The following is a 20,340-nucleotide window of genomic DNA, read 5'->3' as shown; positions in this document are numbered from 1 at the left end:
AATATTGAAAATTTGAAATAAAGGTACTAAGTCAGTTTTAAATGATCTAGTTGGAAGTGAATATCATAGTGTTCTGATGCCTACATTTACTTTAAAAAATGTATGAAAGAACTCTTCTCAACAATCAGAAATTTTAGTTTCTTTTATTCCTTGAACTCATATTTTCATTCCATTTACCTCTCCTCCAGAATCTTAACCTAATACAGATTATAAGATTGAAAGTCTTTTATTGAGCACCATATCATATATCTCTAAAATGTATATAAATACTATATAAGATGTTTTGTTTCCTCTAACCATATGGTTCCGAGCATTAAAAAATTCCATCTGCATTGAGTTCTCATTATAATGAATAGTAGTACACAATTGATCAAAATAACAAATCTGGATTTTTAAAAGTAATTCCTAAACATATAAAGTAAGGAAACATACAAAGTATAGGAAATTTATCTCATAATGGGATATCTGAGAATTTTCTTTAGTATATATACCCACTGGTATATAATATTTATCACTAGAGTGACACAGAGTTAAGCATGAATTCTAGTCCTATTTATCATATTTACAGATGTCAGCACAGAGAACTTAGTGTCAAGAATCAGTTCATGGGGAAAGAGTTTTGTTTATAGGACTGTGACTTCATTCTTTGAACTCCTAAGTTGTATGCCAAAAATCACACAGTGAACTAGCATCAAAAATTATTTTTAAGAACATACCATCTGATAACTACTAAATCAGGTGCTCCGTATAGCTGACTGCAAGGTGCCTATCAGATTTTCAAGCAGAGATGTCAAGGGACATCTGTCCTGCGGCAGGAACTGTGGTGCGCCAAGCAGGATCAGGATGTGAGAGGTGGCTGCAGAGGTTGCCCCTGACCCTGACCACAAGTGGAATGGGAAGAGAGCTGCACTCAGGTCAATGACTCGAGTTCTAATCACAGGACCAGCCCTGCTGACAGTGTGACCTGGGACAAATTACAAAACCTCTCGGAGCCTCAGTTTCCCCTTGCCCCTTTCATGCAGGTTCCATAGATTCTGAAAACAGGAGGAACTCTCACTAGGAATACAGACTTTTTGAGTTCTTTAACTTAGGAGAACAAAATAACAGATTCAGATGCAACTGAATCACTAGTCACACTCTGAATTTTATTATCTTTTTTTTTTAAGTGTAGTAAAATATACTTTTTACTTTTAAACGTAGTAAAATACACAGTACATAAAAGTTACCATCTTAACCATTTCCAAGTGTACAGTTCAGTAGTGTTAAGTATATTCACATTGTTGTGCAACCAACTGCCAGAACTTTTTCTTCTTGCAAAACTGAAACTCTATACCCATTAAACAACAACTATCCCAACTTCCCTGCCTGCAGTCCCTGGCAACCACTATTCTACTTCCTATTTCTATGTCTTTGACTGTTCTAGATACCTCATATAAGTGAAAGTATGCAGTTTTTGTCTTTTTGTGACTGGCTTATTTCAATTAGCAAACTGTCCTCAATATTCATCCATGGCAGAGCGTGTGTCAGAATCTTCCTCCTTGCTAAGGCTGAATGATATTCCATTTCAGGAATCTACCAACTGTGAATTTTATTTCATGCTGAGATGAAACTTGTTTATTCAAAAAATATTTATTGAGCACCTACTATGTGTATGTACATCTGGATATGATGTGCTTGTGAGCCAAACAGATAAAAATTTCATAGTCTAGTGTAAATGTAAAGTGGATTCATTCCCCTGTCCTATCTTTTCATCCATCAACCAAGCCTCCGGGTCAGAATATCAAGTTGGCATCACAATCCCAGTATTCCAGTTTGGAGCCCTGAGACCACCTAGTTCTTTCCTCCACACATACAGCACATCTCCAGACCCTTCCTCACAACAACCCAAACCTCTGCCCCGCTTTGATTCACTCCCTTATAATAGCTGCATAGGTGTCTGTATCTCTCATGAGATTGTAAACTTGTTTGCAAATAAGAAGCAAGTAAGATTTCTGTATCCCCAGCAGTTTAACAAGGTACTTGGCACATAGAAATGTTCAAGAGTTGTTTTTTAATATTTACTCATAAAGCTGGAAAATCCTTTATTTGTTCAAAATTATTCAAATTCAAAATAATTCAAAAATTACTGCTTGACTACTATGTGCTAAGCTTTCTTCTAGGAGATTGGACTATCACAAAGAACAAGGCAAGTCTGACCCATACTTTCATGACACGTTCTAGTTAGGGAGTGCAAGAATCAACAATGAGTAAAAAACAGTAAAAGAAATAGCAGACAGCAATTAGAATAGGGTGCTTGGGTATCAAGGGCCTGGGTTTGCACTGCTTTATCCTGGAGGGTCAGGGAAGTCCTCTCTGCAGGAGTGTTAGTGGTGCAGAGATCTGATGCGAAGGTGGAGCCCAGCAGGGGAAGGTCACAGGGAAGAGTATTCTAGGCAGAAAGAACAGAGACTGCAGAGGTCCTGAAGCAGGAAAGTTATACTGATGCAGCTTAAAGCCATATTATTCCTAGTTTAGAGATAAGACCATCAAGATTCAGTGACTCGTCCACCTCTCACAGAAGTGGTAGCTAGACTGGGAGTTGAGTACAGTCAGAAAGTAATCATATTTAAAGGGTGTGCAGACATTTTTCAAAGCAGTTCAATCCTCTAAGCCATAGAAAAGAAATAGTTTGACTGAACTTGATCCAAAATAAGCCCACGCTTCTCATCCTACACAACCCCGCTGGGCCATCCATCTCATCCACTTCTCATGTCTTTCTCCACCTCTACCATGTCCAAGTTGTTGATTCCTAAAGGTCTGTCTTCAGCCCAGATGTCTGTTATGTCTATTCTGAGCTAGAGATCCTAGTCCCCAACTGGAATGCAAGCTCTATTTTGTTTTGTATACTGCTGTCCAAACCCCAAGCATTGTCTGGCACAGAGTAGGTACTCAACTAACATTTGTTGAATGAATGAATGAGTAACTAAATGAACTGCAGGCCTATTTATCCAACTATTTACTGGACACATCTATCTCAACATCTCACAAACAGGTGAAGTTCAGCATATCCCAAACAGAGTTCCTCATCTCTACTACTCTCTCCTCCAAACTGCCCTTTCCCCGTTTTCTCTCTCTCTGAGATCAGTACACACTCCACCTGATTGCCCAAGTCAGAAACCTGGGCACCATGTTTGATTTCTTCTCTCTGTTTTCACCCATATCTAATAGGCAGTGAAGTCTTCTCAATTCTAACTCTTTATATTTCTAGAATCCGCCCTCCTGCTTGTACATTCCTTCTGGCTTTGCCTTGGCTAAAAATCTTATCACTTCTCTCCTGGGTAATTGTAATAGTCAACTAACTGTCTCATTTCTTTCTGTCTCTCCTACGTAAACCTGTATTCTATACAATGCCCATAAGAGCGATCATTTTTTAAAATATTTTTAAATTGTGAAAGCTACATATTCATTCTAAAGATGTGGAAAGTACAGAAAAACTTGGAAAAGAAAACAGAAATCACCAATATTTCCGCTATGCAAAGATAACTATAGTTATTTTTTGGTTTTGATACAGCTCCTCCCAATAGTTTTGCATATTTATTTATTTGTTTGTTTATTTATTTTAAATCAAAACCCGAATCACCGTATTTAAGCTCTGAATTCTTCTTTTTGGGTTGGCATTTTTTTTTTATTGTCTCCCCATACCTTGAAATATTGCCAAATGTACTTGAATGCTTTAAAATATTGCATCAACTGGATGTATTGTGATTTATTTAATCATTTTCCAATTAGTCAACATTTAGATTGCTTCCAATTTCATTATGTGCCTTCAGCACACACTCTTGTACATAAACTTTTGTCTTTATTTCTGATTATCTCCTTATGATAAATTCCTAGAAGTAACATTAGTAGAGCAAAATATATGGCCATGCTTAAGGCTCTTAGCACTTTTGTCAAGTTGTCTCAGAGAAACTTTTTAGAAATGCGAATCTAATCATGTTATTCCCTTTTGAAAACCTCCAAAGATACTAGCTCAGACTTCTTAGGTAGGTATACAAGACTGCATGATTTGGCCTCAGCTTACCTCTCTGACTTCATCTGCCATTGCTTTCACATGCGATCCCTTTATTTCAACCACATCAAGCCATATATCAGCTCATGAAATGTGTCAGCCCTTTGGACATGGTTGTGTTCTCTGCCAGGAACACCATGCTCCCTTTTCTTTATCTAGCCATCTCCTACTTGTTGTTTCAAAATTTAACATTAAGTAACATCTATATAAGATAGAAAATATCTTCAGTTTAAATGCTCGCGGTGAGTTGGGCTCTCTACTAAAATATCATTTCATTTAATTATTATAACCATTTTGCGTAAGTATTTTGTTATCTCCAACATCCAACTGAAGAAACAGAGGTTCAAGAAGTGAGGGTCTTATGTAGTTAAGTGGCAGACTGGAGATTTAAGCCCAAGTCTATCTGACTCTGGACCCACGTTCTTTACAATTTGCTTCCTCTCTGATCTTCCTGTCATTTAGATTCCTCTTTTTTGGGTTTCCAGAGTATCCTGGGCTTACTTTTGTCTTTCTGTTTGTCCATCCATCAGTCTCCCTCGTTAGACTGTAAATTCCTTGAGGGCAAGAACTATGTCTTATTCAAAGTGTAGGGGCTCAGTGAACATTCACTGAATGAATGAGGAATGAATAAACAAACACTGGCTGTACTCTTATAACTCTGACCTCAGTTTTCCTTAATTTCCTTTGCTGTCACTGATGATGACTTTATGAGCTTGTCTCCTTGGGGGATCACCACTCATTTCCTCTGATGTCTTGATTCATGCTGGGGTCCTCCAACTGAGCAGAGGTGACATCATGGTTGTGGAACTCCCCTGCCAATCAAGGTGGACCCCCAGACAGCCTCCCGTGAATCAGGCAGAAAGAGAAAGATGTCGAGTGAGAGTGCCGGTAGAAAGTTTGTTTGCCCACACATGCCAGAGTAATGAGAGGGAAGGAAACACAGAAATAGAAGGCAGAGGCTTAATGGGATGGAAAGAGGCCCCAGTGTGAGGCAGGAACTGGCCTTAAAGGATTAAAAAGAAAATGAAAAGTGAAAACTTGGCACATAGCTTCTACTGGAGTTAAAGAGATCAGGTCCGCAGGAGTCACTGTCCACTGAGGCTGTACCACTGATGTCAAAACTCCTTCCAACCCCTCGTTTCAACACCCTGAATTCAAGGGCGGTGCGGTGCTTACTTAAGTACAATGGATTCCACCCCCCCACCCCCCATAAAAGTCACCTTCCATGGGGCAAGTTTCTGAGAGCTGCTTGGACCACATATTCCACAGTCTGGTCACCAAAGTGGCAATTATCCTTTATTTCCCCTCTCCGCTGTCACCGCAAACATCATAGCATCCCCACAAATGCCACCTAAGAGTTCAGAAGAAGCAGGGCGAACATGCATGTACGTGCATATACTTGGACGGACACACACACACACACACACACACACACACACACTTGCATGCATGCCCAGAGATACACAATCATGTATTGGCAAATATATGTACATCCTTGCATATATAATTCACACACACACACACACACACACACACACACACACACACTTCCAAACATATACTAAAGAAGGGACTCTCTAGTAATCTATTCAATCAAAAATATTTAATCGAGTACTTACTCTGTGCTAGCCACTGTGCTCCATCCTAAGGAAATGAAGGATAAGACATTGTCATTGCCTGCAAGGAGTTCACAGTCAATAGGTGAGATAGTTGGACATCTAGTCAATTGCAGAGCAAGAGGACAGTGGAAGGCCAGCAAAGCCATCCAACACAACCTCTGGGCCCAGAGTTTTCCCAGGTAGGTGGAGGCAGATCTGATTCTTGACAATAACTAGGAAGAGGTAGCTACATATGCAAAAGCGAAGTGATATTGAGTTTGGGAGAATTGCAAGCAATTCAGCATAGCTGGATTTTAGGGAACAAGGGGAAAGGTAGGTGTATGACAAGAAATAGGGGTTGAGGGATAGGGAAATCCCAGATCATGAAAGGAATCCCATGCTGAAATTCCAAATCTAGCGACATGGCAGACTTCATTAACGTAGAACTACCTCTCCCAGAAAAAATACATAGAAATACTGAATAAAATATAACAGTTCTCTCCACTGAGAGAGAAGGGAGTTCTCTCCCTTCCTCTATTAATACATGGACCAGATCAAAAGACATTCCATGTATCAGAAACCAAAGGAGAGTATAAAACCAAGGTAATAGCTTCTGGCTGAAGTTGAAGTTGGAGAGGCACATAAAAGCCAAATCACACAGTCTTGTATATCCATCTAATAGGACTGAACTATTTTCTGAAATCCTTCTTTAGAAAGCTTAAAAAGAGAATAACATAACTTGATTGCATAGCCCAGGGTCTATGAACCCCCTGGGATTCCTTCCTGGTGGCAGCAAACACAAAACTGCTTTTTAGAGACCAGGATGCATGGGACTCCCATAGACAACAGAAACCCTGCTATAGATAAGCTCACAATAAAATATTATAAAACACACAAACTCAACCTATTTAGTGTGCAAGATGAAAATTAAAATTCAGAGAGATTTTACTTATTCACACTTATCAGATTGTTAAAATTTTAAAGTCCAACAGTACCAGTTGTTGAAGATGGAAATCAAATAGAAATTACATATGCTGCTAGTAATCATATAAATTTGATACAACTACTTCTGAGAGCATTTTGGCAATAATATCTGTTAAAGTGGAGATGCATATACTCTACCATCTAGCAATTCCATTTCTTTGTGTATTGGGACCACACACACACACACACACACACACACACACACACACTTCCAAACATATACTAAAGAAGGGACTCTCTAGTAATCTATTCAATCAAAAATATTTAATCGAGTACTTACTCTGTGCTAGCCACTGTGCTCCATCCTAAGGAAATGAAGGATAAGACATTGTCATTGCCTGCAAGGAGTTCACAGTCAATAGGTGAGATAGTTGGACATCTAGTCAATTGCAGAGCAAGAGGACAGTGGAAGGCCAGCAAAGCCATCCAACACAACCTCTGGGCCCAGAGTTTTCCCAGGTAGGTGGAGGCAGATCTGATTCTTGACAATAACTAGGAAGAGGTAGCTACATATGCAAAAGCGAAGTGATATTGAGTTTGGGAGAATTGCAAGCAATTCAGCATAGCTGGATTTTAGGGAACAAGGGGAAAGGTAGGTGTATGACAAGAAATAGGGGTTGAGGGATAGGGAAATCCCAGATCATGAAAGGAATCCCATGCTGAAATTCCAAATCTAGCGACATGGCAGACTTCATTAACGTAGAACTACCTCTCCCAGAAAAAATACATAGAAATACTGAATAAAATATAACAGTTCTCTCCACTGAGAGAGAAGGGAGTTCTCTCCCTTCCTCTATTAATACATGGACCAGATCAAAAGACATTCCATGTATCAGAAACCAAAGGAGAGTATAAAACCAAGGTAATAGCTTCTGGCTGAAGTTGAAGTTGGAGAGGCACATAAAAGCCAAATCACACAGTCTTGTATATCCATCTAATAGGACTGAACTATTTTCTGAAATCCTTCTTTAGAAAGCTTAAAAAGAGAATAACATAACTTGATTGCATAGCCCAGGGTCTATGAACCCCCTGGGATTCCTTCCTGGTGGCAGCAAACACAAAACTGCTTTTTAGAGACCAGGATGCATGGGACTCCCATAGACAACAGAAACCCTGCTATAGATAAGCTCACAATAAAATATTATAAAACACACAAACTCAACCTATTTAGTGTGCAAGATGAAAATTAAAATTCAGAGAGATTTTACTTATTCACACTTATCAGATTGTTAAAATTTTAAAGTCCAACAGTACCAGTTGTTGAAGATGGAAATCAAATAGAAATTACATATGCTGCTAGTAATCATATAAATTTGATACAACTACTTCTGAGAGCATTTTGGCAATAATATCTGTTAAAGTGGAGATGCATATACTCTACCATCTAGCAATTCCATTTCTTTGTGTATTGGGACTAAAAGGAGAAATACATAAAGGAGTCTCTTTCTGCACTGTCTGCAATAGCAAAAAACTGGAAACAATCTAAATGTACATCAACTTTATAATGGATTAATAAGATATGGTTTACCCATACAGTGATGCTACAGTGTTAAATGAACATTACAGATCTGTGTGCCATCGTGTATAAATCGCAAAAACACGACGTTGAGTGATTAGAGCAGATTATAAAAAACATACTACTTTGATACTATTTATATATATGCTTACTTAAAACTCACAAAACAATTCTATATAGGGCTCATGGATGCATACATATGTTGGGTCAAGTAGGAAAACCTGATTTGAATGGGCACGCACCAAATTCAGGATAATAGTTACCTGGCGGAGAGACTGTGCGGAATGAAGGGACTGGGCTAAAATTATATCTTAACTGCTTCTTTCTTAACAACAACAATATTTGATCTGGAACAAATAGGGCAATATGCTAATCTCATAGTTGAGTGGTAGGCACACGGTTCTTGTGTTATTCTCTGTATTATATTACATTTTTTGAAATAAATTCAAATTTAAAAAGAAGAATAAATACCATGTGAAGGATTTTATTCCCTGAGCAGGTGAGGGACGTGGTCAGATTTGTGTTTAGAAGGTTCCCTTTGGCCGCTGTATGGAGGAATTCTTACAAGAATGTAGACTGAGGCAGTGATACCTGGTAAAGAGGCTATTGCAGTTGGTTAAAAAGGAGTTAATGAGGCCTCACATAAATAAAGGGAATAAAGGGAAGGGATGAGTTTGAAAGCTATTTAGGAAGTAAAAATTGCCAATATCTTGTCAATCTTTTTATTTTCCTTTGGTATTGAACAAATTTCCTTCTGTTCCCTTTTTCAGTTGAAGTGTGACATAGCAATAGACAAATACAGGAATCGAAATGTACTGCTTAATAAATTTTCACAAAGTGACTACCACCCACATTAAGTCCTCTCCCAGTCGATATGCCCCCTAAAGGTAATCACAAATCTGACTTCTATCACTATAGATGAGCTTTTTCTGATATTTTTAAACATTGAATTGAATTTATTGAAATAACAGAGGTATTTAGTTATCACACAATAATGAGATGTCTAGATGCAGGTGGTTCCAGAGCTGATCCACCTAGGGCACTGGTCAACTGCTCTGCGAGGTTCTGGCTTTTTCGTTATGGCTGGCAAGGTAGCTGCCAGAGCCCCAAACATCATACCCTCACAGCACAATGTCGAAGGAAGGAAGCAGCAATAACCAGGCTAATGAGACATCTCAAGTGCTTTCCTGTTTTCTCAGATACATAGAACATGATCAGCTGAATGGGAGCTGGGAAAGTCAGTGATCCCCTTTTTTAGAATCTCTGATAGGAGATGAGTAGAGAAAAACAAGGTTGAGTATCATTATGACAGTCAAATAATTTCCTTGGTTTCCTACCAGGCCCAATTCAATGCTAGGAATCAAGTGGTACAAATATTTATTTTGGTTCAAGTGTGTTTTTCTGACCAAGGTATAATCATTGCTCTGGAATTTTCTGTTCTTACTGAACTCCTTGAAATGTATTGTTTTTGCTTGCTTGTTTTGGGTTTTTTCTTTTTTTTCCAGTTTTATTGAGATATAATTGACATACAGCACTGTATAAGTTTCAGGTGCACAGTATAATGTTTGACTTCCATATATTGTGAAATGATTACCACAATAGGTTTAGTTAGTATTCATCATCTCTTATAATACAAAAAATATATATTAAGAAAAATATTTGCTCCTTGTGATGAGAACTCAGGATTTATTCTCTTAACCACTTTCCTATATGCCATACAGCAGTGCTAACTACATCATCATGTTGTACATTACACCCCTAGTTCTTATCTTGTAACTGGAAGTCTGTGTACCTTTTGACCACCTTCATCCGGTTCCCCCTCTCCACAACCCCTGCCTCTGGTAACCACAAATCTGTTGACTGTTTCTATGAGTTTGGTTTTTCTTTTTCTTTTTGTTATTTTTACATTTCACATATAAGTGAGATTATACAGTATTTGTCTTTTTCTGTCTGACTTATTTCATTTATCATAATGCCCTTCAGTTCCATCCATGTTGTTGCAAATGTCAGAATTTCTTCTCTTTTATAGCGGAATAATATTCCATTGTATCTATATTCCACAACTTCTTTATCCATTCATCTGCTGGTGGACACTTAGGTTATTTCCATGTCTTGGCTATTGTAAATAATGCTACTATAAACATGGGGTGCAGATATCTCAACACAGGATTTTCATTCCCTTCAGATATATACCCAGAGGTGGAATGGCTGGATCATATAATAGTTCTACTTTTATTTTTTTGAGGAACCTCCATACTGTTTTTCCACAGTGGCTGTCCCAGTTTACCATCCCGCCAGCCGTGCACAAGGGTTCCCTTTACTTCATAGCTGCACCAGCAATTGTTATATCTTGTCTTTTTGATGTTAGTCATTCTAACAGGCATGAGGTGATATCTCATTGTGGTCTTGATTTGCATTTCCCTAATGATTAGTGATGTAGAGCATCTTTTCATGTACCTGTTGGCCATTCATATACTTCTTTGGCAAAATGTCTATTCAGGTCCATTGTCCATTTTTACATTGGGTTATTTGTTTTTTGCTATTGAGTTGTATGAGTTCTTTACATTTGGGGATATTAACTCCTTATCAGATATAAGGTTTGCAGATATTTTTTCCCATTCAGTAGGTTGTCTTTTCATTTTGTTAATTGTTTCTTTTGCTGTGAGTTTGCCTGTTTTGAACTTCATAAAAATGAACTCACACAGTATGTATTCTGTTGTGCCTGGTTCCATTCACTCAATATTCTTTCTGTGAAATTCACTCATATTGTTGTGCATTGCAGGGGTTTGTTCATTTTCATTGCTAAATGGTATTCCTCATGTGAATATTTAATTTCACTTTTTAATGATCTTTTTAATATTTAATTTTCACTTTTTAACTCAATTGTTGATGGGGATTTGAGTTGTTTCCAGTTTTGGTGAGAATACATACATCCCTCTGTTGGGTGTATATTTAGGAGTGGAATTTCTGGGGGATGGCGTATGCATATTATTGGCTTCAGTAGATACTGCCAAAGTTTCCAAAATGGCTGTACCAATTTATATTCCCACTTGCAGTGAATGAAAGTTCAGTTGTTTCACCTCTTCATCAACATTCGTACTATCAGTTTTTTTGTTAAGTTAGACAAGGATGTAGTAAGTTAGACAGTATGTAGTAATATCTCACTGTGATTTTAATTTGCATTTCCCCATGACTAATAAAGCTGAGCACACTTCTATGTTTATCTACCATTTGTATATCCGCTCTTAGAAAGTTTTAAAAGTATGTTGTCTCTCTTTTTCTTATTCATTATTATTTACAAACTGTTTTGGTATCAAAAGAAAACTACCGGGCTTCCCTGGTGGCGCAGTGGTTGAGAGTCCGCCTGCCAATGCAGGGGACGCCAAGTGCTTTCCTGTTTTCTCAGATACATAGAACATGATCAGCTGAATGGGAGCTGGGAAAGTCAGTGATCCCCTTTTTTAGAATCTCTGATAGGAGATGAGTAGAGAAAAACAAGGTTGAGTATCATTATGACAGTCAAATAATTTCCTTGGTTTCCTACCAGGCCCAATTCAATGCTAGGAATCAAGTGGTACAAATATTTATTTTGGTTCAAGTGTGTTTTTCTGACCAAGGTATAATCATTGCTCTGGAATTTTCTGTTCTTACTGAACTCCTTGAAATGTATTGTTTTTGCTTGCTTGTTTTGGGTTTTTTCTTTTTTTTCCAGTTTTATTGAGATATAATTGACATACAGCACTGTATAAGTTTCAGGTGCACAGTATAATGTTTGACTTCCATATATTGTGAAATGATTACCACAATAGGTTTAGTTAGTATTCATCATCTCTTATAATACAAAAAATATATATTAAGAAAAATATTTGCTCCTTGTGATGAGAACTCAGGATTTATTCTCTTAACCACTTTCCTATATGCCATACAGCAGTGCTAACTACATCATCATGTTGTACATTACACCCCTAGTTCTTATCTTGTAACTGGAAGTCTGTGTACCTTTTGACCACCTTCATCCGGTTCCCCCTCTCCACAACCCCTGCCTCTGGTAACCACAAATCTGTTGACTGTTTCTATGAGTTTGGTTTTTCTTTTTCTTTTTGTTATTTTTACATTTCACATATAAGTGAGATTATACAGTATTTGTCTTTTTCTGTCTGACTTATTTCATTTATCATAATGCCCTTCAGTTCCATCCATGTTGTTGCAAATGTCAGAATTTCTTCTCTTTTATAGCGGAATAATATTCCATTGTATCTATATTCCACAACTTCTTTATCCATTCATCTGCTGGTGGACACTTAGGTTATTTCCATGTCTTGGCTATTGTAAATAATGCTACTATAAACATGGGGTGCAGATATCTCAACACAGGATTTTCATTCCCTTCAGATATATACCCAGAGGTGGAATGGCTGGATCATATAATAGTTCTACTTTTATTTTTTTGAGGAACCTCCATACTGTTTTTCCACAGTGGCTGTCCCAGTTTACCATCCCGCCAGCCGTGCACAAGGGTTCCCTTTACTTCATAGCTGCACCAGCAATTGTTATATCTTGTCTTTTTGATGTTAGTCATTCTAACAGGCATGAGGTGATATCTCATTGTGGTCTTGATTTGCATTTCCCTAATGATTAGTGATGTAGAGCATCTTTTCATGTACCTGTTGGCCATTCATATACTTCTTTGGCAAAATGTCTATTCAGGTCCATTGTCCATTTTTACATTGGGTTATTTGTTTTTTGCTATTGAGTTGTATGAGTTCTTTACATTTGGGGATATTAACTCCTTATCAGATATAAGGTTTGCAGATATTTTTTCCCATTCAGTAGGTTGTCTTTTCATTTTGTTAATTGTTTCTTTTGCTGTGAGTTTGCCTGTTTTGAACTTCATAAAAATGAACTCACACAGTATGTATTCTGTTGTGCCTGGTTCCATTCACTCAATATTCTTTCTGTGAAATTCACTCATATTGTTGTGCATTGCAGGGGTTTGTTCATTTTCATTGCTAAATGGTATTCCTCATGTGAATATTTAATTTCACTTTTTAATGATCTTTTTAATATTTAATTTTCACTTTTTAACTCAATTGTTGATGGGGATTTGAGTTGTTTCCAGTTTTGGTGAGAATACATACATCCCTCTGTTGGGTGTATATTTAGGAGTGGAATTTCTGGGGGATGGCGTATGCATATTATTGGCTTCAGTAGATACTGCCAAAGTTTCCAAAATGGCTGTACCAATTTATATTCCCACTTGCAGTGAATGAAAGTTCAGTTGTTTCACCTCTTCATCAACATTCGTACTATCAGTTTTTTTGTTAAGTTAGACAAGGATGTAGTAAGTTAGACAGTATGTAGTAATATCTCACTGTGATTTTAATTTGCATTTCCCCATGACTAATAAAGCTGAGCACACTTCTATGTTTATCTACCATTTGTATATCCGCTCTTAGAAAGTTTTAAAAGTATGTTGTCTCTCTTTTTCTTATTCATTATTATTTACAAACTGTTTTGGTATCAAAAGAAAACTACCGGGCTTCCCTGGTGGCGCAGTGGTTGAGAGTCCGCCTGCCAATGCAGGGGACGCGCCTTCGTGCCCCGGTCCGGGAGGATCCCACATGCCGCGGAGCGGCTGGGCCCCTGAGCCGTGGCCGCTGAGCCTGCGCGTCCGGAGCCTGCGCTCCGCAATGGGAGAGGCCACAACAGTGAGAGGCCCGCGTACCGCAAAAAAGAAAAAAAAGAAAACTACCAAAGCCTCCCTGAGCCTACATTCATCTCTGACATCTGGGGCCATTCATGCCTCATCTTTTCTCCTAAGGAGGTGAGGAGAATCCAAATGTGATGTGTGCACTCAAGTTTTCAGAAAACTGCAAAGGGCTGTTGAAGGCAAAATTATCGTCATTGGAAGGGTTGGTTCATGCAGAAGCTGGAATGTTTTTTCAGGGTTGGATGTCCTAGAAGGGATGCTTACCAGAGATAGGGAGAGGGTCCACATGGAGGACATCAAAGTCTAACTCATTCTACTTCTGCTCCTGCAACACTTTCCGTGCGCTCCTCCTCCCCTTATCACACTACCGTAATTACTTACTTGTCTCTTCTCCTAGACCTACATCTGGCAGAGCTCTTTTCATTCATGTCATTGGTGTGGATAAGTGGTATAAACAGGTTTTGGCCCTTGGTAGATCTCAGGAAAACCACCATCAGATAGGACAGGTCCTCCAAATGACATCTCTCATAGCTTCCTGTATTCTTTCTTCATAACACTCTTCTTACCTCTTAATTACCTAGTTGTGTGATTATTTGATTTTTTGCATTCTTCTCTAGCCCATAATTCCCTTGAAGCTGAGATCCCGTCCCTTTTATCCACTGTCCTACCTCATGTGTTTACCAGTGCCTGGTACAGAGTACTTAATTAGTATTAATCAACAAATAACTGAAATAATTTGGATCTGAATCCCAGAGCTGCGCCATACTATGGCACAGCCCCATCTTTCCTTAAGTGCCCATGAAATGGCGTTCTCTCTCCTTGAGACTAGTTTAATTCACCAAGTGTCATTGGAAAGGTATAATGGGAAGACAGGGAGACAAGCAGTAGGGAATGAGTTGATTTGGTCTCCCCAGCTCCCCCACTAACTTGCTGTGTATCCCCCTCCTCCTGCCAGGAAGTTATTTTGTCTATCTGGAACTTTGTTCCCCTAGATTTGAAGGACAAACTTTGGACTCTGGCCTTAAGAATCTCCCTCGCTGCATCGTGGGGTCCAAAGTTACAACTCCATTTACAGGAAAATGCTGAGAAAATGCTGAGTTAGGACAGGGACCTGAGTGAGGCTTGTGTAGCAGCAAAGAGCAGGCTGATCTTGGTGGCAGAAAGGAAGCCACAAGCCACATGGGTTTATTCCCAGGCCCTGAAATCAAATGGAGTTTGCCTGGCTGCATTTTAAAACTGCTTGAGACCAATGATCCCCTCTTTCCTTCCATTTTCTCTTTTGACTAGGAATGTCTATAACTGCTATTCTATGCCTGTCCCATCATAGACCTTTGGGAGCAGATAACTTATTTCTGAAGTTTCACGGATTCATAGATGGACAGCAATTGTGCCTCAGGATGGATTAAACCCAGAACCTCATCCTACCTTATTTAGATGATGTAGTTTGATAATGAGATTTGAGATTTTGAATTGATGCTATAATGCGTTGAGACTTCAGTGAATGTTGGGATAGGGCGAATGTACTTTGCATGTGGGCTGGATGTGAATCTTTGGCGGCCAGAGGTAGGCAGAATAATGGTCCCCTCCAAGATGTCCATGTCCTAATCCCTGGAACCTGTGAATATGTTATGTGACATGGCAAAAGGGGAATTAAGGAATTAAGGTAGCAGATGGAATTAAGGTTGCTAATCAGCTGACTGTAACACAGGTAGATTATCCTGGACTATCTGAGTGGATCCAATACCATCATCAGGGCCCTAAATGTAAAAGCGGTGGCAGAAGAGGAGAACCAGAGAGACGACAGAATGAGAAGGACTCGACCCGACGTTGCTGGCTTTGAAGAGAGAGGAAACAAACCAAAGAAAGCACATGGCCTCTAGAAGCTGGAAAAGGCCAGGAAACGGAGCCCCTAAAGACTCCAGAACGAGAAGATGGTACATTTGTGCTGTTTTAAGCCACAAGTTGGTGGTAATTTGTGACAGCAGCAAAATAGGAAATGAATCCAAGCTCTGGCCTGCAGTTTACTCCTCTATGATCTTAAACATCATCTTTGCATTCCTTAGTAGTCCTTATTTCTCAAAATAAGAACTGCTGGAAGGATCAAAAGCGACAAATAGGCCACAGCGCCTGGCACGCAGGTGCTTAAACAATGTGAACGTCCAGCTTCCCCTCTTCTTCCAGGCTGGGGAGACACAGGGAAGGAAAGCAGGGGGCAAATGCCATTCTTAGCGGTGCAGCCTCCTTCCTTTGATGTCCCCGGCTGGGTAAAGGACTCCCTTTGTGACCTCCCGAAGCACACCTTATCTAGAGCCTGCTCCTTATCTGTTTTGGGGGGACCCACAGCTCCCCCTGACCCGAGGAAACCCCCCTTTTGAATACAAAAGCTCTTTTGAAGAGCCTGAGAGGAGAGCAGGACCAGAGATCTCTCTGTTCACTCTGCAAACAGGCTCTCAGAGATGAAAGAGCTTGGGGCATCCCTACTGACGGTACCATGGCCACCATATTTTCCATTGAGAGAATCCCACGGTGATGCCCTGGGGGGAGGCAAGGCCCCTCGAGGAGCACAGCCTTCAAGTCCCCCTCCTCCCACCCACCCACCCTCCCACCCAAGACCAACCCCCTCAATCATTCCGAGCTTCCAACTCCCTCCTTAGTTGTTATGAGCTTTTATTTAAAAAGCACCTTTAATACAAGTATAGTTTCGCAGATACAAGTTTTCACTTTGTATTCTACAAAAGTCTTTGAATATTATTCTCTTTACAAAATGGAACCTTACAAAAATACTGACAATTTAATGTTTTTATACAGTTTTCTCTAGTTGCAGTTATTTCTTTCATTGTAAAAACAATGTCTAGCACAGAACTACAATATTTTAGTTGATATTAAAAAAAAAATGAACTCCATGCTTTTGTAAGCAGCTAATGTAAATAACACAGGTCGAGACACAGTTTATAGTCATAGTGGATATAGCTAAAATTGTTTCAGAAATAATATTTTACATAGTTAACTTTTAATGTTTTATACATTATTTATATAATATTTATATATAAAAATCATAGCTTGCTATAAGTTGAAATGAAAGGACGGCTTCTGTTGTAAGGATGTGCATGTGGTTGACCCATGTGGTTACATTTAGCCCTTTGAAAGGTTTGCATCCGAGATCTGAAAGCATTTCTTCCTTCCTCCTTTCCTCAAAGGTTCAGTAGAAGCGGTCCCTGTCTGCTGCCTCGAGTGGGACCTTGCTTGGAAGGACACTTACGGAGAGAGGATGAGGAAACTCTACGGAGATTTAACCCACGTGTTCTGCCCAGCAGAACCTACCAAGAACTGCCCTAGAGATCAACCCCAAGACAATAGTGCTTTACACAGCTTAGCAAGAGCGGCTCCCACAGAGACCCCCCCCCCCCCACCAGCCTTTATCTGGAAGGGCAGCCTCTGGGATGTGAGACTGTCTGCTACTCTGGCTCATTCAGACTTTGAGTAGCCAAAGGGTTGCTTCACTTTTCATTCTGCCCCCTCCACTCCTCCATCTCTTGCATGGAAGGCTGCTTTCCATCAGCTGATGGCAGACCACATCTTTGCTCGTCTCCGGGCGCTCCCAGGCAATCCCGGCGGGTACCCAGCAAGGGTTTCCAGGAAGAAAGCAGTAACCGAAGCTAACCATCACTACTTGAGCGTGGCAGTGCCCTGGTGATTGATGTACACAACATCAGCATCCTGTAATTGACATTTCAGCATCACAGGCTGGTGCATCAAGAGAAGACACAGGAGGGCCTGTGCCCTCGAGCTCTTCTGAAATTGTGCTATTTGTGAAATTCATTCATCCACAAAGAGTCACCTAATCACTAAAGTGAGGGACTGTGGTTGCTGGCCTACGGGCTGAGGAAGTGAGTGATAAGGCTTCACAACTGGGAATTTGGATTCAGGATCTGATCGCTTGACTGAGCAAACTTGCTCTTTTCTTATATTTAAAAACAAAAACAAACAAACAGATGAGATTCCTGAACCAAAGTCACAGTGGAGAATCGAGTGGTGTGGACAGAGAGACACAACAGGCTATTTTCTTGATTCAGTGCTATTTCTGGCGTCGTGTGCTACAAGGTGAATTTGAGCTTTTCCAACAGGCCTGGGATTCCTCAGGTCACAAAGGTGACCGGCAGGCTCTACTCAAATCATCTTAGTGTTTGTTCCAGAACAAGCCTGTGTTCACTAGAACATGAACACTTAAACCAACTGCACATCCAGGATTCCCGCACTTGCTGTTAGTTTGCTGTTGTTTCCATATAGGTGAACACTACCTATTTTGGAAGGCCACAAGGTAAGACTTTTTTTTTCCTTTTAAAGAATAAGTCGGGCAAAAAGTTTTTCCCTACATTCTACTGTCTGATGAGATAGGAGAGCAGCAAAAACTTGCTGTCAGCAGTCATTTTCCAAAAACAGCTCAGGAGGTGGGTAGCACCTACACCATGTTGTGGTGATTGTTCCTGTCGATAATGTCCACAGGTGAAAGGATGTCCTTCCTGATAGCAGAAGGAGGCAGGGAGAGTGTCGTCTTGGTCTTGAAGAGGTCAGACACGAAGAACACCTAGAAGCACAAAATCAGAGATCCCAATCAGTCACTGACATCTGAGCCTTGGGGAGAGGCAAAGGCAAAGGGAAGACCATAGGAGCATAGATTTTTAGAGAAAGGCGCCCCCAAACTGTAGATCTTTGAATAGGGAAGGACCAAGGAGACCACAGAGTCCAATTCTTCTTGTACAGAGAGGGAAACTGAGGCCCAGAGAAAGACAGTGGTGACACGCCCGAGGTTGCACAGCCATGTGCATGAGGGGCAGACCTCACTTCCATGGGCTCTCAGTCCAGGGCTCCCTATCTGCAAGCCCCACTTCCTTATTTCTCAAGGTAAATGAGTAGCTGTGAAAGATAAGTTCTCAAACAAAGGAAGCAAGTCATAATTAGTCACCGTCATTAGTCCGTGATACTTTCTCTTTCCTCACAAAGGAATCGAGGGTGTAACCAAAAGAGATCAGCCAGTATGAATTCCTATCAGCAGGAGCTGGAGCAAGGAAGCAGTCGTGATCACTTTTTCCTGAAAGCCCAGTGATGTCAACAATTTGATGGGGGTCAAGAAGCCAGGGTCTCTTGGCTGAAGGAGTCAGCAACTAACCCGGTGGAAAGGTCAACAAAAGCTCTCCTATCGCTTATTCCCAACGTCCTGACTCCTCCTGAGCATGTGCCCTCACGGAGTCGTTCTTAGAATCGCTGAGAAACGTTTACTTGAACGCTTACCCACAAGGGTATAAGGATGGCTCGGGCAGAGTTCCGGTCTCAATTAGCTTATGATGAAAGATTCAAGAACTTGCTAAGTTACCAGAGTAAGAAAAATTTATGCTTTGTATTAGGTGGCAAAATAAATACACAGATATCCATTTGAGCCATTAAGCAACAGGCGTTTGTACTAAGTAGCCATAAGAGGCAGCTGTCAGTCATGTAATTTAATAGGAAACATATGGCTGAGTTTAGCCACTAGTGTTTTAGTGGCTAAAACACTTCAAAGTTCCTATGGCTAACGGCTTTCTGGATGGAAGAGTCTTTGTCCTGCAGATGGTCATGCGCTCACTAATAATGACGGCCCTGTGACTTCATTCTGGGCACATTATAGGCAAGAAAATGAAGTTCTTAATAAGACTGCACCAATACCAAGGCTCTGCAGCCAGGGCCTGGCCACAGAAGTGACTTGGATCCTTTGCTGAACCACTTTCCACAGTGTTCTCTCTGTAGTGATACAGCCGTCAGCAAAGTGCAATCAAAATCAACAGCAAGACACGGGTGATGCTAGTTACCCCAGGAGAATGGGGTGACTAGAAGGCAAATGGGAGGCAGAAGCTTATTTATTGGCCACCATAAAATCCTTTGTATTGTATGTTTTGAATTTTTGTACCCATTATATATATATTACTTAAACATTTCATTACTAGTTTTTGGTTAAAAAATATATATAGAGAGAGAGAGAGAGGGAGAGAGAGAGAGAAAGAAGGCTAGGCGATTTCTATCCTATAGCAAGAAAGTGAAATATTAGCCAAGAAATGGAACATTTTAAGACATTTGCAGCCTGAAAGCTATTGAATGTACCATTTTGCAAAGGAATAAATTAAGCCTTTTGTCTCTTTCTTTTCTAAGGAGGTGTGAACAGTGAGAACTGTGGCACAGAAAGGTTTGTCTCGTAGCCAGGGCCAGCTTGAGAGCCAGGAGAGAAAAGGTTTGTACCCAACCCTGCCAGGAGGCCCTAGACTCCCCTGCACCGGAACCCTTTACAAACAGGTGGGGAAGGGGGGGTTTCAGGTGCCCCCAGTATAAGGAAACCTGAACAAACATGATTAAAGTTACAGGAGATCATTAAACTTTTCAACTCTTCTCTGACAGGTGGAGAGCCCATGTCCTCATCTCTACCTGAAAATTACCTTCCCCTTCCTCCTTCACTTTG

General features: G+C 40.1%; 1 protein-coding gene across 3 annotated transcripts in view; it reads right to left on the bottom strand.

Annotated features, from left to right (window-relative positions):
* Positions 1-16,872: 16,872 nt before the first annotated feature.
* The window catches only part of LOC102991729 (phospholipid phosphatase 3), a 43,148-nt gene continuing 39,680 nt past the window's right edge, over positions 16,873-20,340 (bottom strand). For 2 of the 3 annotated variants that reach the window (XM_028484063.2, XM_028484064.2), the window contains one exon: positions 16,873-18,441. In XM_028484063.2, the coding sequence (XP_028339864.1) occupies positions 18,316-18,441 (126 nt within the window). In that variant the 3' untranslated portion in view covers positions 16,873-18,315. The remainder of the gene's footprint in view (positions 18,442-20,340) is intronic. The other variant, XM_028484065.2, reaches the window with a different exon arrangement.

Source organism: Physeter macrocephalus, unplaced genomic scaffold (genome assembly GCF_002837175.3).
Source record: "Physeter macrocephalus isolate SW-GA unplaced genomic scaffold, ASM283717v5 random_116, whole genome shotgun sequence".
Taxonomy (NCBI): Eukaryota; Metazoa; Chordata; class Mammalia; order Artiodactyla; family Physeteridae; genus Physeter; species Physeter macrocephalus.
The sequence above is the reverse complement of the archived record's forward strand: the minus strand, read 5'-3'. Positions and strand labels throughout refer to the sequence as shown.